The sequence below is a fragment of the Rattus norvegicus genome, chromosome 12 (assembly GCF_036323735.1).
Source record: "Rattus norvegicus strain BN/NHsdMcwi chromosome 12, GRCr8, whole genome shotgun sequence".
Classification (NCBI taxonomy): domain Eukaryota; kingdom Metazoa; phylum Chordata; class Mammalia; order Rodentia; family Muridae; genus Rattus; species Rattus norvegicus.
The window spans coordinates 9,765,420-9,790,931 of NC_086030.1; the positions used below are offsets into that span (position 1 = coordinate 9,765,420).

The 25,512-nt window shown below is 47.3% G+C and overlaps 1 protein-coding gene and 1 long non-coding RNA gene across 5 annotated transcripts in view; one reads left to right on the forward strand and one right to left on the reverse strand.

Annotated features, from left to right (window-relative positions):
- Positions 1-7,972, reverse strand: part of Fry (FRY microtubule binding protein) — a 243,032-nt gene extending 235,060 nt beyond the window's left edge. The window contains exon 1 of one of the 2 annotated variants that reach the window (NM_001170398.2): positions 7,398-7,972. In NM_001170398.2, coding sequence (NP_001163869.2) covers positions 7,398-7,467 — 70 coding nt within the window. In that variant the 5' untranslated portion in view covers positions 7,468-7,972. The remainder of the gene's footprint in view (positions 1-7,397) is intronic. The other variant, XM_039089331.2, reaches the window with a different exon arrangement.
- Positions 7,672-25,512, forward strand: part of LOC102546827 (uncharacterized) — a 48,962-nt gene continuing 31,121 nt past the window's right edge. For 2 of the 3 annotated variants that reach the window (XR_010056680.1, XR_005491678.2), the window contains exon 1: positions 7,672-7,808. This is a non-coding gene — a long non-coding RNA (uncharacterized LOC102546827). Of the gene's footprint in view, positions 7,809-7,978; positions 8,115-25,512 lie in introns of those variants that run through there. The other variant, XR_010056681.1, reaches the window with a different exon arrangement.

Sequence of the window (25,512 nt, forward strand, 5' to 3'; positions counted from 1 at the left end):
AAGTATTTACCTAAGGCCAGTATTTACTCACACAAATCTGGCCTGAAATGTCACAAAATAGATCTTCGCGATGATATCTCGTAAGACAGACACTGTACATAGGAAGAACTAAACGCCATCACCCTTATCCAGTCAGTGGAAGGAGGTTGCTTTGGTCATAATCAGCTCATCAACAGGGGTGAAGTAGGTACCTGTGTGATGATCAGACCACTAGGTTCAAAGCTGTGCAGAGGACAAAGAACAGCCTTCACCAAAGCCCCTCAGTCCTCAGCAGCCCCAGCTCATCCCGAGTGCAGCTCACACTGATTACAGAAGGCTGGGAGGTGGACGCACCACTAATACGACACTCAGGACATAGACGACCTCTCGGTCGCTTAAACTGTGCCACAGAGAAAATGAACGAGTCACAGGCATTCAAATGTCTTGAACCAGAAGTCTCTTCCAGGACATTTCTTATCATCTGAACCCTGGCAACTTTCTCAAATATTCCAAACTGATCCCAACGTGGGAAATCATTCAGGCCATGTCCCTTTACTGTCTGTCTATTGCTGTGCACCTGTCAGAAAGTCATTTCAATTCCTTTTTATTAAAAAAAGATTTCTTTATTTTATTTGTATGAGTATTTTTCCTGAATATATAGCTGTGCATTATGTGGGCCCAATGCCCAGGGCCAGGAGTGGGAATGTCCCCTCCTCTAACTACTAATAGCAATTAGGAGCTTGCTACTGGTTTCTACACAGAAATACAGCCTAGCAGAAAAACATCAGTAATGTGGGCAATCAATCATCTAAAAGAAGTTCAAAGCATTCATACATTTAAACTTAATTCATTTAATTCAATTTACTTTAACTGGAGATCAATCTATTTATTTATCTATGTGTCTATGTATCTACCTATGTATCTGTGCATGTATGTATCTTTGTATCTACGTATCATCTATCTACAAACATATCAGTATTAATGCTGGAGCTCAAATCTAGGGTCTCATGAATGCCAGACAAGCACGGTACTGCTGACCAACATCGCACATATCTTTCAGTGTGGGAACAAATCAGCATAAAAGACGTAATCTTGTTATACCTGTGCATGTGTTAGATGTGAAGATGATGGGGGTGGGGGGGAGACTGCCCTGTAGTATTTGAAAAACATATGGGGAGTTGGTAGAGCGCTTGCCTAGCAAGCGCAAGGCCCTGGGTTCGGTCCCCAGCTCCGAAAAAAAGAAAAGGAGAAAAAAAAAAAAACACATGGAGAGCACTTGCAGATACTTAGCTTAAGCCCTCCAAAGAGGCTCATCCAAAACAGAAGGTCCTCTGCTGCAAGGAAGAAAAAAAGTGTGTGTGTGTGTGTGTGTGTGTGTGTATGTGTGTGTGTGTGTGTGTCTGAAGGGGGGTGGGGGGAGAGGAAAGGGGAGAGGAGGGGGAGGGGAGGGAGAGGAGAGAAGAAGGGGGAGGGATGGGGAAGAGGGAGAGAAATTGTACACACTTAAGCACACAGGGAGGAGGGCAGGGTGTGCCAGAGGCTAAGAACTGGCAGAAAGTATTAAGCAATAAAAATTTAAATAGTTGTAAAACACCAAGTTCCCAACAGTGCTCTTGATCCTTTGGTCTTTTTGGCAAATATTAAAACAGTGCAGGGACTGGAGAGAACACTAGGTGGCTAAGAGCACTGGCTGCTCTTCCAGAGGACTGGGCTTAGATTCCCAGCATGCACATGGCAGCTCCAGCATCATCTTCCTGAGTCCCAGGGGATTTGGACTCAGAAGCAATGCACAGTCATTTATGCAGGCAAAACACTCATACAATTTTTTTAAATAAGCAAACAAGCCAACCAACAAACAAAATACTGTGATCAGTGTTTGGGAAGGGGTGGACAGCATCTACTGACCTCCTGCTTTGAACCAACAGATTACTTTCTCCAGTTTCAATGTTTTTTTCCCAAGTTTAAGAAATGTGGATACTATATATCCCACAGGGTTGTTGGAAGGAACGAAGAGACAATCACTCGGCCTCTTTTGCCCAAGGTAGTCTCAGAAGACAGCATTCCTGCGCCATCATTAACTTTCACTCTCGAAAGTGTCCCGGTTTGGATGAATAATTATGTGACTGTCCTATATTCACATTGTGTCATTGAGCACGGCATTCAACACAAAACGGCTGTGTCTGTCATTCTAGGGCTGCTCAGGCACGGCCTGCCTCGATTTTAATGAAGTGTGCCTTCAATTCAAAACAAACAACAACCATAACTACTGCATAAACTCAGTGCCTGGGCACCAGATGTGTTCAGTAAGGGCATGATTGCTACAAAGTATCACTGAAGGGAAGGATTTTATGGTAAACTCGAGGGAGAGCACAGCCAGGGACGTCTGTACAGCCCAGAGCAGGGAGAGGAAGCAGGAGACTGAACATGACCAGTGGGATGGACCTGGCCATGGGCAGTAGGGGAACGTGTCACACAGATGACAGCAATAGAGAAACATAGAGAGAGTGGGGGCAAAGGAAACCAGGAGAGAGGAGCAAGTCGGGGCATCTATGAGGGGGTAAGAGAACGCAGAGCTGAAATAGCATGGATATAAGGACTTGAGAGGCTGGGGAAAGATTAGCCTATAGGCTAGAAAGAATTAGGGTAAGGCACGGTAAGAAAAGCCAGGATGCTAGCATGGACTCGGTAGCAGGTACATGTGTATCTGAGAGGGCCTTGAGGCCAGCATGTGCTTTGGTACACTAGCAGGCATGACAAGTAGCCATTTGTCCCAAGTACACAAGAAAGCCAGCCAGCAATAATCAATCCCTCTCTGCTGGAGAACATGGATGCTGGCATAGGGTGTTGTTTCTCACTAGGCTAATAAGCTGCTTCAGCAGAAGCGACCCTGTGGCCTCTGAGGATATGCCATCACCAAAGAGTTATGAGCTGCAGGGACACAGCAGCCTCTCCTTTCCCGAACACAGACAGTAGTGTGTGGCCACTCCTCCACTGAAAGGGTCAAATGCTGGGATGTAGCTCAGTGGTGAAGCACACGATCCACATGTATGAAGCCCTGAGTTCAAATCTCAGCACACATACACACACACACACACACACACACACACACACACACACTGCACACTCCAATATGTGTCTGCACTTGAACTGGACCTATCAATAAATAGGTTCAGGCAACTCTATTAATATAATTTTCCACATCTTTACTCTAGTTCTATAAAAAGTCTTTCTCTTGGAGCCCGTGCAGCTTTCCTGCCGTATCTACAGTAAATACAGCTTCACAGCTCATTGTACTGCTCATGATTTCTTTGGCCCAGCAACTAATGTCATCAAGCCAGCATTTCTGTGCTGAGTGGATTCTCTCTCTCTCTCTCTCTCTCTCTCTCTCTCTCTCTCTCTCTCTCTCTCAGTGAGGGTCTCACACAGATGAGGGTAACCTTGAACTCCCTATCTACCTGCCTCTACCTCTGAAGGGCTGGGGTTACCATCTCGATCCACCAAGCTCAATGGAATATTGTCTCTGTCGGCAGAATTAACTCACTGCAACTTGGAACCCCGGCTCTGGTTCTGCTGATGCATACAAGTTTTCTTAGAACAACCCTAGCCATGTCAGGGCTCACACCCATCTCGATGCGAAGAGGTCACTCAGTTCTTCCAGAGCTGCTCATTGTGTGTCGAGTTCTAAGGCCCTGAAACAATGAGTGATCATAGAGGTGCCCTCAGTGGGCAGCAAAGACCGGCTTCATCCACAGGGCGGGAGTTCGCCGGCCGCCCTAGGAGCCAGGTGACTCTGAATGTGCTTTAGTCTCTTTGGGCCAGTGTTCCCTGGGCGTCATAGGGTGGTTAGTAGCACAAGGAAGCCATTTAGACTTCTCAGACGATGGCAAAGCCCACACACTCACACTCTCTGTGTAAACTCTCCTCCCCTACCAGGGAATTTGAAGCTAGCCATTCCAAACTTCATCCAGAGTAATGGGGAAGGCCAAAGGGACTTCCTGCCACTGAGACACTCCCAAGCCAACTCCACACATTAAGGAAAGCAGAGGGATTTGATAGCGGTTGAGATAAAAAGGGTGGGGGAGGGGGATAAAGTTTAAAAATAAACTTTGAATTGTTCATCTCTCCTCAGACTTTTCTTGCCCAGGGGTGAAGTAAGTGTTGACTGTTCATCAAATAATCCACTGAGGATGCCAAGTGAAGGGACTAAGACAATCTAGGCCATGTTTTAAGTAGCTTCAGAGGGCAGAGGAGTACCAGAACACATCTGTATTATTTTAACATTTATCAAGCATCCACAGTGTGTTGGATGTTGTCCCAAGTGCTGTGCCTGAGCATCCCATGCCTACGAGGCACCCGCTACTTCTGCTTGCTTTCCACTGACGAGGAAACAGAGTCATCGGCTCGTCCACGGCCACACAAGCACAGTCCCGAGAAGACTGGCGGAAAGCCCCTCTGGCTCTGTGACTGGTGCTGGTGAGAGTCTGCCAGATTGTGGGGTGGAGGTGGGGATGGCCAGGGATGTGGGAACAAGTCACCGAACTGCGGAAGACTAGAGGAAAAGAAGAAAGGAGACAGGAGTGGGGGCGGGGGGGTATGGAAGATATCACTCTGAGGGAGATGGGTAGCAGAGTTTGCTATTAGAAGGCCAGAGAACACTCCCGGAGAGGCTGAGAAGACCGTGGGGTGGCTGCGGCCATAGACACCAGGCACAGCAGATGAGTGGCTGGCAAAGGTCTGGATGCAGTGCAGGGAACATCAGGACAGTTGTCCAAGAAAGTTAAGGAAAAAGCTGCTTGGTGAGTCTGTATAAGAGGAAGTGACATTTCCAGACATCAGGCTACTACAAGTCCTCCCTTCATTCAAACCAAAGGGCAGCCTGACAGGATGGGTGTGGTGTGTGTGGTGCCACGGGGAAAAAAGCGTCCAGGACACCAAGTAGAAACCAATTCATCTCACCAGGCAGCGACTAGTTTGCTTAATTGGCTTGTTAATCCTTCTGATGAGACAAAGAAGAATGTACACACACACACACACACACACACACACACACACACACACACACAATGACACAACGTGCCCTTTCTCTATCAAATGGAAACCTTAACCCGTAAAAGTTTATGACGTCATCGCCCCCTTTACTACTGCTCAGCAAAGTAGTCAGCTGTAGCTGCAAAGTTTGTTTTATTGCTTTTTAATTGCTGCACTTGTGTAAATAAGCACCACCACGTAATTAGGGGGCTGGTTCTCCATGCAGGTATGTGGGCGGCCACCCTCCGCTTGCCAACCTGGGAAGCTGAGCATGCGCAAGCGCACACTCGGTTAGCTGCTGGCCCCGCGGTACATCCTCTCAGCCAAGGTTACATTCATAGGCGAAGCCCTGAGGCTTCTGTTTTGTACAGGCAAATTCCTCTCTGTTTGCTACTGGAAACATGTTAAAACCTAGAGATGAGAACTATGCCAGGCTGGACGCGGGTTGTAAGAAGCCCAAAGGGGATAGGCAGCTAGTGTGTCCCTTTTTGCTCTTTTAAGAAAGAGGTATAAAACCATCCAGACCTGCCGCACGCCCCAAGAACACTTGGGTAATTATCACCTTCAGTCTCTAGAAATAAAGGAATTAGGACACACACTCAGGGCTCTGTGGTAACCTTCTCTTCCACATACCCCACAGCCTGGCAGGTAAGCAGGGTACTCGGTAAATCTTTGCTGAATGACCTGGGAGGATTTGAAATTATGTCAACAGATACTCTCAAAGTTGAGGCGAACAATCATTTCGAATCATTTCCTGGTATGGGGATGCAGGGAGAAAGTGAGGAGTTTAAAGAAGATGAAGCGCTTATCTCTCCTGTCGTGTGAAGACACAGGAGAGGAGAGGATTTTAAAGAAATCCCTTCAGGTATCGTACAACGTAATTTTCCATCCTCAGGCATGGCGAAACCCGACGGAAAGAAGCAGCCAGTGGAATAACCAAACAAAGCTTAAAATCCACAGCCTGATGTCACACTTGCAAGCAGGGTGTTTTGCTGTTTGTTCCCCATCAAGACAAACTGCTCTCTCTAGTGTCCAGCCTGTCAGATGATTTTCATTCATCAGTGGGTCACCAGACAAGGGAAGATCCATCCGTGAGTGTGGAGTATCCAGAAAATGAACCCAAGTTCAAAGGTTTATGCTTCAACAAAGCAGTAGCATTCTCCCAAATGGTCTCCCACTTGCTTAAAAAACACTCCAGACCAGCCCCCTAGTGCACAGCGGGTCTCACCGAGCTGGGAAAATGGCTTCTGTGGATATCACCCAGAGATGCAACCCCCAAATATCTTTAGGCAGGCGCTTCAGCCTTCTCAAAACAATCCAGTCCAAGTTCTCCTGCCTAGGTTTGTTTACATAAAAAGAATTTTTGGCTACAGGTCATTCATGGAGGATATATACGTTTGGCACCTGTCAGGATTCCAGGTAGGCGTTAATTAGTATATACCCAACAAAATATAGAAAATAATTCTTAGTAACACATTTTTCATTCAAAACCATCGAGAGGGTCTACAGGCCTGTCAGTCTTTTGGCACAAAATCAGTACAAAAGCAGATGCATCGGTAAGACTCTGCTTTTAAACTGTGCAGAAAAATACAAGGTATTTCTGAACAACCAGAAGGCCTCAGTCTGATTTTGACCTGGACCCAGGATGGCTTAGAGGTTGCCTTTTTGAAATAGTGAATCGCTAACAATGTTTACATAGGTCCGAAATGCAACTTCAGAGCCATGCTCTTTTTATAGCCTGACGGAGCCATCTGGGTCAGACCCATTCTTGTTTACACTTCAGAAGCATGCTTGCACCGAGATCTCTAGAAGCTGGAATGGATGAATAGAATTCTGAACATCATCCTCAGGGACCAGGGAAAGATCAAATGCATCTGCAGATGGGTCCATGCCTAACAAAGATGAGTCTTAGGCTTTGGACTTCCAAGTAGTTTTCCCTCCTCAGACAATACCCTAATAAGACATTTACAAAGTACTCCCCACCCTGCCACACCCCTTCAGTTACACTGCACTTCACAAAATATTTAGATGAAGCCTGAACGCAGCGAATAAACAACAGGCAGTGTGCAGCCTGACACACCGAAACCTGCCCTCCGGAGAGTCGGAAGGGCCGCATCTCTGAAAATTTTAAGCAAAAAAAAAAAAAATCTACTATTATTGCAACCTTCAAAGTTGAGCAGGGATAGTTCAGACACTGACGTGTTTGATTTTTCACAGCAGAAGAGGAGAGAGAGAGAGAGAGAGAGAGAGAGAGAGAGAGAGAGAGAGAGAGAGAGAGAAACTTCCTCAGCTCACAAACCAAACATATGTGTCCAGTTGAGACCTGATTTCTCCAACCTCGGCAGCATCCAGAAGACAAACCAACAAAAAACGTATTTGCTCTAACTCACCGTTACTCCAGGATTTCAGTAAATATTTGATACTGATTTCAAAGAAGCCGGAATCCTGCTGGCTGGCCATGTCTGCCGCATACAAAGAGGCTCCTAGGACTGGAAGCTGCTGTTGGAGGAGCAGGTACCGGGCGTGGAGATGCGCTGGTCACAGGTTAGTGATGTAAGCGAGGGTCAGAAGCAGACGGCCACGCTCCACATTTAAAGGACACCGGGAGAGGGATGCTTAACCTCTCCTCCTCCTCCTCCTCCTCCTCCTCCGGGGCCAGGGCTGGCTTCTTATTTGCTGGGTGCTGATCTCCCTTGCAAGCCTTCAGAGGCAGAGGCCTCAGCTGCTTTCATTTCAGAGCTGACATAAGCAGCAATGCCTGCCTACTGCCTGCGGCCGCCCACATACTCAGCCACAGCCAGGTATGGTAGCCGAGTCCCCACCTGCACCGTGAGCTGCTGCCCCGGGGTGGACGGATGTCTGGGCCTCCTGGCTGCCCACCCTGCAGCCCCCTACTGAGGGATGGCCTGAAGCCCCGCCCCCAGTCCCTGCCTTTCTCAACCTGAGCTCCCACCCAGCCTCCACCTCCCCGCTCCGGGATGAGGAATTTGCCAGCTGCCTGAGGCTCCTCGGTGCAGAAAGGTTGGCAGGCGGCGGCCCCGGGTGTGCTCAGGCTGCGATTTCCCCTTGTGTCTGTCCCTGAAAACACTCAACTGCGGCACTCTGCGGTAAGCCAGCTGCACCCTTGCATTTGGAAGCAGCGGCGTCTGGGGAGGGGTGTGTGAGTGTGTTTGGCGGGGGAGGGGGGATCCGTCAGCCTCGCTGCAACCAAGAAGCCAGACGTCTGCCTGGCCTTTCCTTCCTTCTCTGGGATGTGCAGACCGGGATCCGCATTATGTGCAATACAGGCTTCTTGAGGGGCATCCTAGCCCCAATGCCTGAAGGGAAGGTACACGTGCTCACATGATTAGTCGGCTCGCCTGGCGAACGCCCGGATTCCACCATGGACCGGTTTCTTCATGTTGTCATTTCTAAGAATCACACAGACCAACACGCCTTATTTCTTAAGCATGAAGAGGCTAGGATGCAAAGGCAGTAGGCGCCTGCCTTCTCCTTCATTAATTCTTGGTATCGTGTGCCCTGATTTCAATCCGCTTTGTTTCCCACAACTATTAAGCTCAGTGAAGGCATTTAAATAAGAGAACTGTATTGTAATAATGACAGGCACCACCCGGTCAGGTGAGGTTTGACCAGCCATCTAGAAAGCCACTGGGTCCTCTTCTCCCCAGCACATTTCTGACTGGGAGTTTCCAATAGAATGAATTATACTGTAGTAATTATTTAAAGAAAAAGCAACACCACACACAAATGTGCAAATTCCATCCTCCAACCAACACACAAACAAGACTTCCTAATTCCCCTCCTAACTCATTCAACAAATGAAAGAGGACAGTATGCTTTTTATTTTTTAGCAGAGAACTTAAAAAACAAACAAACAAATTAAACGCCACTTCTAGAAATGACCTGGTTTATCTGCACATTTTCAAATGTGGATACATTACAGGATACACTTCAACACTCAATCCCAACTGCGTGCCCCGGAAGGGCTTCAGCTTCCTGAAATCTCAGTACAGTATCAGCTGTACTGAGAATGCATGAGCTCTCTGTAAAAGATGACTGGGAGGCTTTCCTGCGAAAATATCCATTAATTAACTGGGTCGGCACTCCCCCACCTTACACAGCAATGAAAGAACAGGCCACAGGGGTACTGAGAAAATGCTACAGTGGCTCCCCAGAGGTCCCAGTCCCACCTGGCACCAGCTAGCTTCACTAGCATTAAAGCCTAAGAAAAATTATTAACGTTGTTAAACCTCGGGTCCTCATAAATACAGTGGGCATACTCACTCAAGGCACCATTTCCTTGCTCATGGCACCCTCGAATTTTGTTATTTACCCAACCAACTTAATATTTCATTCATTGCTTTTTTTTTTCCCCCCTTTTCTTTTTTTCGGAGCTGGGGACTGAACCCAGGGCCTTGCGCTCGCTAGGCAAGTGCTCTACCACTGAGCTAAATCCCCAACCCCACTCATTGCTTTTATTATACAAAACTCACCCCTCCTCCCACCCACCCTGGAGGTAACTCCATTTTAAAAACCATTTCTGTGATATAGAAGGTAGATTGTTTTTGAACACCAATAGTAATTATTGGGGGAGAGCAGGTTGGAGTCCTTGCAATAAGCAAACAAGCTATTCTATATTGCCACTATAAATATTTATTGCTGGTTTGTTTTTGAGAGAGTCTCTCTCTATGTCTCCCTGGCTGTCCTGGAACTCACTATGTAGACCCCCTGTCCCTACCTCCTAAGTGCTGAGATTACAGGTGTGCACTATCTCACCTAACCTTAGATATACAAACTTTTTACATCTTAAATTTGAGAAAGGGCTCAGCTGTTCTTCAGGAGGACCGAGGTACAGCACCCAGTATTCCCAATCATCAGTAACTCCGGTTGCAGGAGTGCAGCGCCCTCTTCTGGCCTCCAGGGGTACTGCTCACATGGTACACAGACACACAAGCAAGCAAAAGACTCATACATAACACATCCTTCCCAACAGAGTTTTAAAAAGTCTAAGTGGTACTATGAACATACTTGCTGGTCAAGAGTTCCCCTCATTTGTATTCCAAAGAAAACAATGATGAAGACTTAAAGCCAGTTAGAAGAAAAAATAGCATCTAGTTTTCCCTGTAAAGAGTGAATTGGCTGCTCTGTGTCAGGCCCCAGGCTTTTATTTTAGTAAGAGTACATACATCCTAAATAAACAGAAGAGGCCTTTGGCTCTGCTCAAAGGCTGGCCAATCAAAGGGAACGAAACCTGCTGCAAGCTGGGGCAATGCCAGCTTCCTTTGTCTGGTTCTCTTGGGGAGAGGGCTTACTTAAAAAAATAAAAAGGTGGGCACCTAGACTGCTTTGAAGTATTGAAGTAGATCAGTAAAATCAGAATGTGTCCCTGGCCTGCTCCCTGACTTCAATTGTCATTTAAGACGACCTATAGCTATCTCAGTTCTTATGTCCCTAAAAGTCCTCAGATGCCTCTGGAGACTAGACAGTGAACAGACGCTGGGGGCTGGAGGAAAGATAAGAGGGGAAATGGAGGGTGGCCAGAAATGGTATCAAAGAGTAGTGTGTGTGTGTGTGTGTGTGTGTGTGTGTGTGTGTGTGTGTGAGAGAGAGAGAGAGAGAGAGAGAGAGAGAGAGAGAGAGAGTTAGAAAGAAACAGAGACGGGAGAGACAGGAGTGAGAGACAGAGGAAAGAGACAGAGAGACACAGAGTCAGAGGGGAGAGAGAGACAGGAAAGAGAGGGAAAGGAGAAAGACAGAGGAGAGAGAGGGGAGAGAGACACAGAAGACAGAGGAGAGAGAGACAGAGACAGGAGAGAGAGGAGAGAGACAGAGAAAAACAGAGTTAGAGGGGAAAGAGAGACAGAGACAGGAGACATAGAGGAGAGAGACAGAGACAGGAGAGGGAGAAAGAAGAAAGATAGAGGAGAAAGAGGGGAGAGAGAGACAAAGTCAGAGGGGAGAGAGAGACAGGAGAGACAGAGACAAAGTCAGACAGGGGCTAGCAATTGATGAGAAATCTACATTTATGGGACACAAATTCTGTGCTAAGAGACACATTTTTTTTCTTTTCTTTTTTTCGGAGCTGGGGACCGAACCCAGGGCCTTGCGCTTGCTAAGCAAGCGCTCTACCACTGAGCTAAATCCCCAACCCCTAAGAGACACATTTTAAATTCATATTTAACCCTCACTTCAAACCTGCAAGATGGGGGCTATGAGTAGTCCACTTTCTAGGTGAGAAATTGATGTTTAAAGAAATACAAGGTAAAAGTCCCAAAGGTAATAAAATGTATGCCTAGCTCATTTAGTCACTCAGTGTTGATAAATCATTATCAACACCATCATCACTACCACCACCATCATCACCACCACCATCATCAACACCATCACCATCATCACCACCACCATCATCAACACCATCACCATCATCACCACCACCACTATCATCACCACCACCACCACCATCATCAACACCATCACCATCACCACCACCACCACCACCACCATCATCAACACCATCACCATCACCACCACCACTATCATCACCACCACCACCACCATCATCACCACCACCACCATCATCACCATCATCATCACCACCATCACCACCACCACCATCACCACCACCACCATCATCATCACCACCACCATCATCACCATCATCATCACCACCACCATCATCATCACCATTACCATCATCCCCTCCCTTTTAAACCAGATGAGAGTCAACTTCCTTAGATAAAGTCCAGGGAAGAGAGGCCCAGAATCGCTGATAGCTCACAGCCCACTTCCCACCTTCCTAGCGTTTTACTGGATGAAGAATTGTTCTCTGGGGCATCACAATACCCTGAGGCGCCTAGAGAAAGATGCCACAATTTTTCACAGTAATCTGATCCACTGTACAGGTTGTGTCTCTCCAGGAACTCCTGACCCAGAGTGGACGTCAGACGGTTGTTGAGAAAAGTCCAGCCAGACTCTTCCTACCCTGCTGTGGGGTGGAGTCAGCTGAGGACTTAGTCCAGGGGCAGCGTGTGTATACTGTATGATCAAGACGCAAGGTCTGGGCAGGTGGGAGTGCTGGGTGGCACAGAGAGAACCAGTTTTCTGAGAAGGGGGTAACAACATGTCCCCACTTACTGGGTGACAGTGCAGGATGAGGCTGGTGGAGGGCGCTCAGCCTGAATTTCAGAGCCTATGCTGTTTGCCTTTCTCCTGTCTTTTCCCATTACAACCATCTCCTTCTCTCTTGCTCCTCAGGAGCTGTGGCCCCCCTACAGTTCATGCCTGAGGGCTATCTGCTGCTACCTCTAGAGATATGTATCAGAGCACAACCAGAGGCCACCAAGATGGCTCTGCTGGAAAAGGTGACTGCCACCACGTCCGATATGTTTGATCCCTGGGCCCCACACAGTGGAAGAGAGAACCAAGCCCCATAAGCTGTCTTCTGACTTTCACACATGCATACCTTTGCACACAGACATTCAGGCAGGCAGGCAAACAGACAGACAGACAGACACACCCACACAAAAATAAATGTTACAAAAACATAAGAGAGTTTGTATTTTAACTCATATTTTATTTGTGTTTTCCCAGCGTTTTTGGACAATTTCTTGAGGCTAAAAGGTGTGATCTTGAGAAGCGAAATAGGAAACCTAAGCTGGGCTGTCTGGATGCTTGCCTACCTCAGAAACTGTTACCCAGTGGTTTTCCAGCTTCTGAGATGACTGGGCTGGGGTGGAGTACTGCCCCCTTTCCCTGCGGATGGGTGTAGGTGAGGACCATGAGTCGTCACCATCACAGAGTGTACACTCACATGACAAACATTAGGCAGAGGAACCCAAAGAAACAAAACCACAAAGGCTACAGCGACAAACCCGAAGAAGCCACGTGCATGCTATAGTCTCACGATGACACATCACCTAAGAGCTGTTCTGAGGGGCCAGCATCATGGCTCACTGAGTAAAAGTGCTTGCCGCTAACCCTTGTAACTCAGGATGCATCCCCAGAACCCACACAGCCGAAGGGAAGAACCAACTCTCGTAGGTTGATGGCTGACCACCAAACGTGCTGTATAGCATGTGCATGTCCACACAGACCAACAAATAAATGCATTAAAAAATAATAAATAAATAAATAAAATGGGGACTGGAGAGATGGCTCAGCGGTTAAGAGCACTGACTGCTCTTCCAGAGGTCCTGAGTTCAATTCTCAGCAACCACATGGTAGCTCACAACCATCTGTAATGAGATCTGATGCCCTCTTCTGGTGGGTCTGAAGACAGCAACAGTGTGTTCACATATATAAATAAATCTTTAAAACGAAACAAATAAACAACCAGTTCCGAGGCAAATTAAGCATCCCCTAGACTGAGTTAAAAACACCGTGAGCTGATCTTAGGGATGACAATCTCAGGTTTCATCCTGCAGAGTTGGGAATCAAGCTCGGGCCTTGGCAGTATTAGGCATAGACTCCCCAACTGAGACAGACACCCACGCCATTATATTTCTTTACAGGGTGGGTTGAAAAAGAAATCCCACAAAGAGAAAACCTTAAGAGTCGAGTGTGACAATAAGCAACACAATTTTTCTCCAACCCATTTAAAACGCAGCATTTGCTGATCTATCCCAGACCTTGACTCAGGGGAAGCCCGTGAGAGCATCCACAGGGCCTTATAGAGTCAGCACCAGAAGCAAGAACCTGCCTCTTCAACCCCCATCCCTCAGGCACAAAGACGCTCAGAAGCCGGTCTGTAAGTGTGGAAAACACTGACCTCATTCCTCTCCACGGCAAATAATTTCCTTCCCCCCAGTGGATTGAAATACATTTAACTTTTTTGAATGCAACAGAATTTCATTAAGGCAGAGTTAGTTGTTGAATGGATTCAGACACAAACAAGGAAAAAATCGTGTTTCCTGAAACAGCTTCCATTTAAAAGATAGCGGTTTTAAATCCCTTTTTACCCAGCTCCCCTCAAAGGCATTTTATTTATTTTTTTTTTTTTTGGTTCTTTTTTTCGGAGCTGGGGACCGAACCCAGGGCCTTGCGCTTCCTAGGTAAGCGCTCTACCACTGAGCTAAATCCCCAGCCCCTCAAAGGCATTTTAGAAAGAACCAGGCACCAGGACAGATGAACTAGATATGGCTCTCCCACGCAGAGAAGTCTTCCTAAGCAGAAAGCAACAAGACACCCTTAGAAATGCCAGCAGAAAATGAGGGAGTGAGAACCGCCTTGTGTCCAGCTCAGCAGAGGGACCAGCCCTCCATATGCCATTGCTACCCAAGGTGACAAGGGACAGTCATTGAGCACTTAACAGCCTCAGGCAAGGCCACATTACATCACAGAAACAAAGCTGAAATAAAGACTGGGCACCTCTTGCACTGGTCTGGGAATAGCAGTAGAGCCAACTGGAGCTGCGGTCTGAGCCACCTCAGGCTTCAGAGAACTGGGTCTCTCCATAGACTCTGCTCCAGATACCGCACTGTGCCTTTAAGAAAAGATATCCACAATCTATGAATTAGAAAGAAGGAGTGAGGCACCATATACCAGAGTTGTGTCTGTGCTGCATACATAGCAAACTCCCTAAACATTTTTTTTTCACCTCAGTTTTCTTGTCTGTCAACAAAGCGGATCACACAGACCTGCTAGCCAGTGAGCATTTAGTGACAAGCAAGTGACAAGCTTCAGGTACAAAATGTCCCTGTAAGCTCAGAGTCAGAGAAAGAAAAGCAAGAGAAAGGGGTGCTGCCTGTTGCAGAGGGAGGGACCCCTCTACACGTTCCCCCACACTCCCCTTCCCAGATGGTTACCAATGTAACTTCCGTGTACCAACCTACACCTGTGTATCCGTAACTTTTTATTTTCTTAAGATTTTATTTTGTATGTATAGATATTTAACCTGCATGTATGTACGCATGCGCACTGTGTATATTCAGTGTCCAAAGAGTCCCAGGGAGGGCATTGGGTACTCTAAAACTGTGGTTACAGATGTTTGTGAGCCAGCATGTGGGTGCTGGGAATCGAACCTGGATCCTTGGCAAAAGCAGCCAGTCTCTCCAGCTCAGGTATTTGAAGACAGGACTCAGATTGGTGGTGCTATTTAGGGAGGTTACAGAACCTTCAGGAGGTGCAGCCTTGCTGAAGGAAGTGCGTTACTGTAGGCAGGCTTTGCGAGCTTGTAGTTCCGCCCACTTCCGTTTCCTTCTCCGTTACCTGTTGTGGCCTCAGATGTGACCTGCTTCCCGCTCCGGCCATGCAGTCCCCACCATTGTGGTCTGTAACCCTCTGGAACCATAGTATTATTTTAGTAAGCTTTCTTCCTTACAATGCTACAGGCTCGCTGGTGGCTGGAGGAATGCAAAGCTGGGGGTCGGTGGGGGCGGGGCGTGAGAAAGATAAGTAACTAAAGCCAGGCACTCCTCAGTGAGACTAAAGAAACTCACAGTGAAACAGACAGTGTCATTTCACCTAGAACCAACACTCTAAAAAGATGAGCTATGGCCACCTCTCTAAGCACTGACTCCACCTCCAGCGTCTCCCGATCCTGTCACCCATACATAAATGAAGCTTCCCGGTACTGAAACCCAGCCCCCGCCTTTTAGACCACTGGTGTTGAGCCTTAAGACAGTGGGTAATAGAAGTGTTCATACATCAGCTTCTCCGCTGTAGACAGGGCTTGGACACACTGGGGAGCTCTGGAGGACAAGAAAGTCTTAGACGGCATGTTTTTAGAAAGGGTGGGACATCCCCAACCTATGTGAGCAGACAGACAAGGCTTTGTTTGTGTAGGAGGGTGGGGCTCTCAGAAGCTGGACCAGGGAAGGCTGCTGCCCAGGCTGCTGGGGAGAGAGGTTCCAACTGCCAAGCTCGGTGACAGAGTCAGAAGGGAGTGAGAGAAATGGTCTTTGCAGACAGGCAGGCTGGGTGAGGTCACCCAGAGAGGCCCAAGGAAATGCCAGGGTAGGGCCACGATTCTAACCAGAAGAAAACACACATTCAGGGGTAGATCCTACCGCACAAGCACCACTCTCTACCTACATCTTTGACCTACTCTCTCTCAACCGTGAAATGTTCCCCTTTAGAGGAGGCTGTTTCATCATCTCAAAGGAGAGTTTGTGGGCGGGAAGGTTTGCCCTCCCAGGGTGCTAGTGTGAGGTGTGCAGTGCTCCATCAAGGAAAGAACCAGACTCCTAAGAGAGCCAGGGGATCTGCAGGGCTATGGAGGTGCACACCTTTAATCCCAGCACTTGGGAGGCAGAGGCAGACAGATGTCTGAGTTCGAGGCCAGCCTGGTCTACAGAGTGAGTTCCAGGACAGCCAGGGCGACACAGAGAAAGCCTGTCTTGAGGGGGCTGGGTTGGGGGGAGGGGGACTTCCCTTTGACACCTGGTCACAGTGCTAGCCTGGTAGACTTTCAGTGTTCAGTTTAGGGACAGGCTATGGGCGCCCTGCTCTGTAGACGGCCATCCACCAACTCCAGGAATGCGTTAGTGGTTTGCCTGAGTTTTATCCAAATGTCATTCCCACCCCTGGATAAATACAGGATGGGTGGTGACTGCAGCCGGAGAACTACTCCACCCTGCCTCAAGACCTATTTTCCACCTTCTTTTTTTCTCCAATTAGCTCCCCCGACCTTTGAAACTCTGTTCAGACACCGGCTTTGTCTGTCAACCCTTCCCTCGGCAGAGCGCTCTTTGGGTAGTTTCTGCTGTGTTGAATAAAACAACCAGTAGCTAAAGACTAAGAAAAGGTCATCGGTGTGGCTTCCCATTAGACTTTCAGGAGGGAGATCCTGAAAACCTTTCTCATAATGAGGAGTTTATTAATTATAAGGTGAGTTTGCGACCAACTCAGCAATCCTCCCTCTGCTGCCTTTTAACCTAGTGTTGCCGATAAGGAAAAAAAAGACGGCATCAAACGTGAACAGCAAAGATTGCCGTTGTCATGGATACCATTCAAATGGGCCCTCAGCCCTGATGTGACCAGTGATACCCAAGGTAACAGCAAATGCCACTGTAAAATCTGAGCAACTACGTCTGGAGAGCTAAGCATAAGGAGGAAACTGATTTCGATACTATGTTTTCTTTAACCCAATATGATATATTATTACCACTCCGGTACGCAATAGGTGTCAAAATTACTAGTGTGACTTTTAATTTTTCTTTTTTGGTTCTTTTTTTCGGAGCTGGGGACCGAACCCAGGGCCTTGCGCTTCCTAGGTAAGCGCTCTACCACTGAGCTAAATCCCCAGCCCCGACTTTTAATTTTTCTTAGCGTTAAATATTTAAATATGCTGTGCATTTCTCGGAACATCTAAACCACATCCCAAGGGCACGTGTGTCCGTGGCCAATGGCTCCCTTCTTTGACAGACCAGTCCTGGAAGGCTCCCAGGTTTGTGCTGTAAACCTTTGTGTGTATGGGGGTGAGGGTTACGTGCTCTATGGATGCGGTTGTGTAGTTCTGTGCACCCATGTGTGTGCACCCATGTGTGTGCACCCATGTGTGTGCACATGTACAGAGAGGCCAGAGGTTAGCCTCAGGTGTCTTCCTCTATGGCACTTTCTGAGTGAGACCTGTCATCGTACCTGAAGCTCACTGACGGCTGGCCAGTGATCTCCAGGGATCTGCGGATCTCTGGCGGCTCCTGGAGTGTTGGGGAACCTGGAGGCAGGAACTGAGGCAGAGAGCACAGAAGAACGGTGCTCACTGGCTTGCTTCCCTGGGCTCGCTCAACTCCATTCCTTATTCAGCCAGGCCTACCTACCCAGAGATACAGCGCTCAGAGTAGGCTGTTCCGCATCCATCAGCAATTTAGAAGACGCCCCACTGACATGCCCACAAGCCGGAGTGACGGAGGCGAGCCCCTCTCTTCCCGAGTACGTCTGGGTTTGCGCCAAGTTGACAAACACTAAATATACAGAATAGGAGAAGCAGGAGATGGAGCACAGGCTGGGTGTCGCCAGGGCGACAGGGAAGGACATAGGGGATCTGGTTTGGGGTATGGACAATGGAACAATGGAAATGTGTGCACCAGAGAAGAAGCGTGGCAGTTGTGTGGCATCGGGAACACATGATGACATGCCACTTCGACACGGATGTCACTTCACCTCACTAAGGTACTTCTCTCTCTGGGGAAGTCTGGTCACCGGGTGCCAGGCCATTTGCATCCTGTCCTCTGAGGAGCTGCTCCATCTCCACCCGGTGGTGAAAACACCTCAGAGACAAGTGCCCGCCTGTCACGCACGCCACAGAGGAGAACTGTTAGCTAAAGCAGTGGTTCTCAACCTGTGGGTCATGACTCCTCAAGGGACGAGGTGGGAGTGCACATCAGAAATCCTGCATATCAAATATTTACAGCTCAACTCACAACAGTAGCAAAATTACAGACATAAAGTAGGAATGAGAATAATTTTATGGTTAGCGTCACCACAACTCGGGGAACCGTATTAAAAGGTCGCAGCAAAGTCAAGCCGAACCCTAGGCCTGACAGTGGGATAAACGTTTCATAAGTGTCTAGATACTGAACACGGACAGCCATTGGCAGCTCTGGCAGGACAGACGGGTGGCTTCCGGTGCTGCTGTTCACACAGACTCAACACTCACTGAGGCCTTCTGGGATTGATTTAGCTGCCTGTACAACGAGAACGAGCTTCTCTGTCACAGTATTACCGAAAGGCTAAAGAAGGACAGACCAAGAAACACAGGTTTTTCTCCCTTCAGGATTTTTAGGACACCAGGGGTTTACAAACCCCATACAAGATGGTTCGTTCCTCTGAAAGGGCTCCTCCTGCTCCAGACTGTTGGATAGAAGACAAAGATGGTGGGTACCTGAGCAAAGTGGCAGAGGTCAAGGGTTATCATGGGAAGAGGTGGAGGATCAGGCATGGGGCAGAACTCAGACTTCTATCTCCCCACTGAACTGTGTACTCCTCACAAGAAAGCAGAATGCTGTGCTCCTCGTTTCCGAATCGCCACCATCTAGGGTGATACCCGGCCCGTAACAGATTCCACAACATGCTAGCTGAATAAGTAATTAATATGTAATTATGAGGCATAGTCTACGGGTGAGCTCCAAAGGAGCAGTTCCCGAAGCTTCTCTCTCATACTCTAAGTGCACAGATTATAATTGTTTTGGGTTACATTGACCCTTCCAGAGGTCTACAGAAACAACAGGTGAATTGCGTCACATAAACCAAGTGCTAAAAATAAGTGCACAACAGAAAGGGACACGTTATGATTAAAACATCAACCCAACAGACATGGATTTCCAAAGTTAACTTTAAAATTTAAACTCGCCTTATTTCATACATATTTCAACCTGCTTGGAAATAAGGACCCCGGAATGTTCTCCCAACACTTGTAAGCTCAGCCTTACTGGAACAAATCATGTAGCTGGGTGTTTGTAAAGAAATGTCTTAAACGGATGCTTTCCTTTCCCATAATCAGGCGGCTAATCAATACACCACAGTGAATTGCACAGCCGGGGAAGCTGAGTTAGTTAAATGGGATGTCTATCCACTGTATGTGTGCAGTACCCATGGAGGCCAGAAGAGGGCATCAGGTTCCCCCAGAACTGGAATCACACATGAATAATGAGAACAAAAACCAGGTCCTCTGCAAGAGCAGCCAGTTGTCTTGACGACTGAGCCATCTCCCCAGCTCCTCAGTGCTGACTAATTTCCAACTACAAGTCTCTGATGTCCTCTGTGGTACCTGGCAGGATGGTGGACAACCTGGGCCATGCTGGGCTGGCACCAGTCAAGTCTACACACTTTGCACACTCCTACCCAGGTGGGTTTGTCACTCCTGGCACACATAAACACTGGGGAAACACTGAATTGTTAGCCTCGTAACTGGGAGAGGAGGGGAGGAACCCAGCAAACCAAAAACAACTGTCATGTCTGAGGATACCTGATCCCCAGACATGCACCAAGAGAAGCTGGGAGTGGGGAGAGCGGCAGCTAAAACGCTGAAAAAACGGCCTGGCTACGGGAGGGAAACTTGCCCAGTTCTTGCCTTATTTCACTTTATCCCACCATCTGGTTCCTACCTTGGGATAGCGCCTGAGTTGAGAAATGCGAGCGTGGGGAAATCTGTAAGAGCAGATTCCATGACGCTGATCTTCCTGATCCACAGTCTATGCTTGACTTGAGGGATGTGGCCCCAGTATCCTCACAACAAGCTACGTGATTGGCTAGGAAGAGAGGACCGAACAGAGCAGTGCCAAGCTCTCACGTTAAAATGTTTATCTAAATTCCTCTTTGGGCTCCATAAAATAAGCCTTGTAAATACATGCACTCTTGTACACACACACACACACACACACACACACACACACACACACAGAGACAGACAGACAGACACACACACACACAGAGACAGACGGACAGACACACACACACACACACACACACACATAAAGACACACAGAGAGACGAGGGAGGCAGACAGACAGGGACAAAGACACACACACATACAGAGAGAGAGAGAGAGAGAGAGAGAGAGAGAGAGAGAGAGAGAGAGAGAGAGAGAGAGAGAAGAAACAGACCCAACTAAAAGACTCCTTTTTTCTCAGATGCTTTTAACTGTCAACAACTTGTCTAGTGAAGAAGGGTCAGATTCCACAGGGCGACTTCCTGGCCCCCATTGCTGATGGGTGGGTGAACCCCGGCCTCAGGCACTGGTATCTCTTTGCTTTCAGTAAAGGAGCTGAACCCAGGAGCTCTAGAGTTCAAGGTAGTTGTGAGCCACCAGATGTGGGTTAAGAACACTGGTCACGGGGTTGGGGATTTGGCTCAGTGGCAGAGCGCTTGCCTAGGAAGCGCAAGGCCCTGGGTTCGGTCCCCAGCTCCGAAAAAAAAAAAAGAACCAAAAAAAAAAAAAAAAAAAAAAAAAAAAAGAACACTGGTCACTCTTCAGGAGGACCATGTGAGTACTATGCAAATTCGCTGTATCCTTTAAAACCGGTAACTCTGTACATTTACCAAAGCACTACTTTAAAATAAATGCCTTTGTAATCTCTTGTCAGCCAATGTTTGACTTTCATGGCTATTTTCTATATACCTATATGCCTGACGCTGTTTAAAAGTTTCTCAAGCTGGAGAGATGGCTCAGTGGTTAAGAGCACTGACTGCTCTCCCAGAGGTCCTGAGTTCAAATCCCAGCAACCACAGGGTGGCTCACAACCATCTGTAATGGGATCCAATGCCCTCTTCTGGTGTGCCTGAATACAGAGACAGTGTACTCATATACATAAAGTAATAAATCTTTAAAAGTTTCTCAGGTGTAAATTTTGGGTGTACAAAGTTCAAGAGACCCAAGCAGATAATACAAAAGGAAAGGTCAAATCGGACAGTCTCCGAGAGAGCATTTTGTATCTTCCATGTTTCTCCTGATGTGGCCTCTTTCAATGACGAAGCCGATGTGACAGTTGCATGATCTGTTTACGGCTAAGGTTTCTGAATTGGATGAAATTCCCTTTCTCTGGATTACAATGGTCATTCTGGGTACACACAGTCAGAGATCTGAGGTGCCATTTACAAAACACTGGGCACACTAGAAAATAGTTGTGGGTCTGTAGCTGCAGGGCAGGCTGGGAGAGGGTGGTGACTAGACACTGGTCACTAGAGCAGAGAGGAGGGCAGGATCCAAGCAGCTGGGTAAGGTGTTACCACCGCCTAGGACCACACAGAAGGAGCTGCAGGGCCCCCTGGGAACCTTGGCAGTGTTTAAAAAAAACAAAAAACCCACATGTGTTTTGTTTTGCAAATAGAGTTCTATCTGGTTAAGCCTGAAAATGACTTCCTTTTCCAACCTGATGAAAGAGACTCTTGAAATGCATCTGACCTTTTAAGAGCAAAGCAGATGACTGGAAAGGCCTTTGTAATAAATGAAGCAGCCAGGGGAGATTCAGTGAGTTCAAGATGCTGTGAGAGACACAGGGAACAGCCTCGGGGCGGCTTTACCCTGATATTTCTAATGAGGGTCCCTTTACACAGGGCAACTAATCCTTCAGCTGTGTGCAGGGGAGGGGTAGAAATGCTAGTTCAGCAACAACGGTGGTCCTGTTCCGACCTGTTTGATGCTCCCACCGATAAATTGGATGAAGACAGAGGTTTCACATCTATCACGGCTGGGAACGAGGCAAGGGGAGAGGGCACTAAAAATAGCAAATGACCTTTGGTCTCTCTAATAGATGGCTGAGGTCATGAGAAACAAGGTCAAATAAATAAAAAAAAAAAAGATATCTCAGGAAAAATGGCAAACTGTATTTTGGCCACACCGCCTTGCAAAAATAACAACGGAGAAACAAAAACCAAAACCAAACAGCCCTAAACCCACACTACTCACGGTCATTTACCTCTTAGGTTACTGATAGCAAAGAGAATTGTGTATCTACTGTTCTCTTGCTTACTGACAGCTTTCCTCCATCCATCCATCCATCCATTCATTCATTTTAGTTTTTATTAAAACTTTAGCATAACTTTCAAGTAAGAACTATTATGCAGCAAGGTTAGTCAGACTTAAAAGTCTGTACGCCTCAGTAAACGTTGGTACAGTTAGAGCAGCTGTAGAGGGAATGAATCTGTTGTGCCCTGTGTGGAAGGTTCACCTGTCAATAAAAGGCTGTTGGCCTATGGGATTAGGTAGGAAATAGGGAGGTGGAAGTTCTGGTATAGAGAGAGGCATTCTGGGATAGAGTGGGAGGTGCTACAGAGATTCCCCCCAGACACAGAGGAGGACGGTTGGGTGAAACTGAGGACCAGGTGGCATTTACAGAATAAAATATACGGGATTCTAAGTTACGAGCTGGCCAGGGAAGAGGACCAAGCTATTGGCCTAGGAACTTAGAACTCAGAATCGTTATTTTGGGGAATTTGTGTGTGAGTGGAAAGCCCAAGGTTACAAACAGCCATTCTGAAGCTGGGCGACCTGCACACTGGATTTTACACTTTCACTATCAACTCCACTTTTAAATACTTATCCAAGACACACGCACATCCACACACGCATGAAATCATGCACACACGCACACACACATGCACACACACGCATACACATGTGCAGGCACGCATTAATGCATGCACGCATGCACATAAACACACACAAAACGAAAGATGAGCAACAGTGTTAAAACTAGGAAATCAGCTAGCTTTAAATCATCTTTCATGACTTGTACTTGTGCAACCTCAGAAAGGAAGAAAACCGCATGTTCTCCCTCGAAAGCGAATCATAAGCCTATAAGAGACCTTGTATACATGTAAACAAGTGTGCATTGCTCATACAGTATAACATGTGCAAAGGCAAGACAGAGAGTATCAGTGTTAGGTGGTAATGAAGGATGAAGTCCGGGCATCAAACACTTTGATTTTAAGCTCCAAGGGAGGTGGGGACAGGCCGGCCCCTCGCTGAGCCGGACAGGAGACAGGTTCTTGGATGCACTTACTGGATGCAAGAAGCATGTCAAGGGAGGGGAAACAGCGTTGAGGAACAAGAGTGCTTAGAGAGTCAGGTTTCTCTCTGACTGCAGACTCGGTATCAGTCAACGGGCTGAGCTTCTAGAGGGTAACATGTCCAGAACACGGGCTGCGACCATCCCTGCCTGGCTCCTCCCATGATTCCACACTTGTGCTTTCTCCCTGGATTCCTAGTCTGTGGTCATAAACTCCATCCTCAGAGCATGACTGGAACTGAGGACGGGGTCTCTGAAGAATTGTTTACATTAAAATGGGAAGGAAACTTTTTTTTTTTTTTTTGGTTCTTTTTTTTCCGGAGCTGGGGACCGAACCCAGGGTCTTGTGCTTCCTAGGCAAGCGCTCTACCACTGAGCTAAACCCCCAACCCCGGAAGGAAACTTTTCGACCAAGACATCTAAAAGCCGGTTGTGCTGATTCAGTGAATTTTTTTTTATTGTCTGGCACCTCAGGGGGGCCAACGACATAAGAGCAGGCACACAGTAGGTGTCCCTACGCTAACTGGATTAATTTCCTCAGGATTGAGTCTCTCATCACAGAGGTATTTAAGCTAATGGCGATACCATCAGGGAATGTCTTACTTCTCAATGGACAGTGTTTAGCTTACTTCAAAGACACCTCTCTCCCCACCCTCTCCCTACCCGCTCAAGACAGGGCTTCGCTGTGTAGCCCTGGCTGTCCTGGAACTCACTCTGTAGGCCAGGCTGGCCCTCGAACTCAGAATCCACCCATCTCTGCTTCCCAAATACTGGGATTAAAGGTGTTGAAATGTTATTAATCTGATGTTTACTTTGATGGTGAACAACATGGCCATTCCTCATAGGAAATGTCTGTATTAAAATATTGCTCTCAAAAAAAATTGTTCTCTTCGAGGATCCATTTCTGCATTTCCCCAGCTGAAAAATCCATTCATTGCATCAAGAGCAAAATTAAATTTTAAGTTATGTCCAATGTTAATTGTTTTCTTTTTAAGATATTCATCTAATTTGTGTATGTGTATCTGTGTCTGTGTGTCTGTGTCTGTGTGTGTGTCTGTGTCTGTGTGTGTGTCTGTTTGTGTGTATGTGTGTGTGTGTGTGCGTGTGTGCGTGTGTGCGCGTGCACGCATGTGCACACGGTCCCTATAGAGGCATCAGATTCCCTGGAACTGTAGTTTCAGGCTGATATAAACTGCCAGGCGGGTTCCGCGTGCTGGGAATTGAATCTGGGTTCTCCAGAAGAGCAGCCAGTTCTTCTAGGCCATTGCTCCAGTCCTGTAAATTGTTTACTTAAAAGCCTGCCCTCTTTTGCTAAAAAGGAGCTAGCTATACATTCTCCCTGGCTGCAGTACAGTCTCTGATGCCTGTGTAATTCCCAGCATGCGCTCCGTCTGAGGGTAGAAGACTGTGGAGTCTTAATAAATGCCTGACGATGAATAATTAATAATATTAAAAATTACCATCACCCCCTTATCCTCACTCCCAAGAGCAGTGGCAGATGGCGAGTCTTGGCTGTGCCGGTGGCTGCCCATAGATCTTAAAAGAAGCCAGCGTTCACAGAACAGCGACTCACAGGAGTCTCATGCATTTTTATGGTGTTGTTCAAAGGTTCTTTTTGGCACAGACTTCAATGGCAGATGAGCTTGTATCCTTTCTCCCAGGAATTCATTTTTAAAACAACAAACAACTGAAAAATCCAACCAAACCAGACAATCTTACAGGCCTGTCATCCTTGAATGCAAAAGAAAGAGAGGGCAGAGCTCCCTCCCACTCCCACTCCTTGGGAATGTGATCTCTAGGGTGAATGGCTGCCTATAACCTCAGGCTGGAGAGACAGCTCTCTTGTTAAGAGCACCGGGGCTCCCCAGAGGACCCAGGTTCAGTTCCCAGCACCAACATAGCAGATTACAACAGTCTGTTACTCCAGTTCCAGGGATCTGACACCCTCTTCTGGTCTCCACAGGTGCTGCATGCATACATGTCCTGCCACATACACATGCAGACAAAATACTCAGATATGTAAAATAAGAAAGATTAATTTTTAAAATTAAAATTGCAA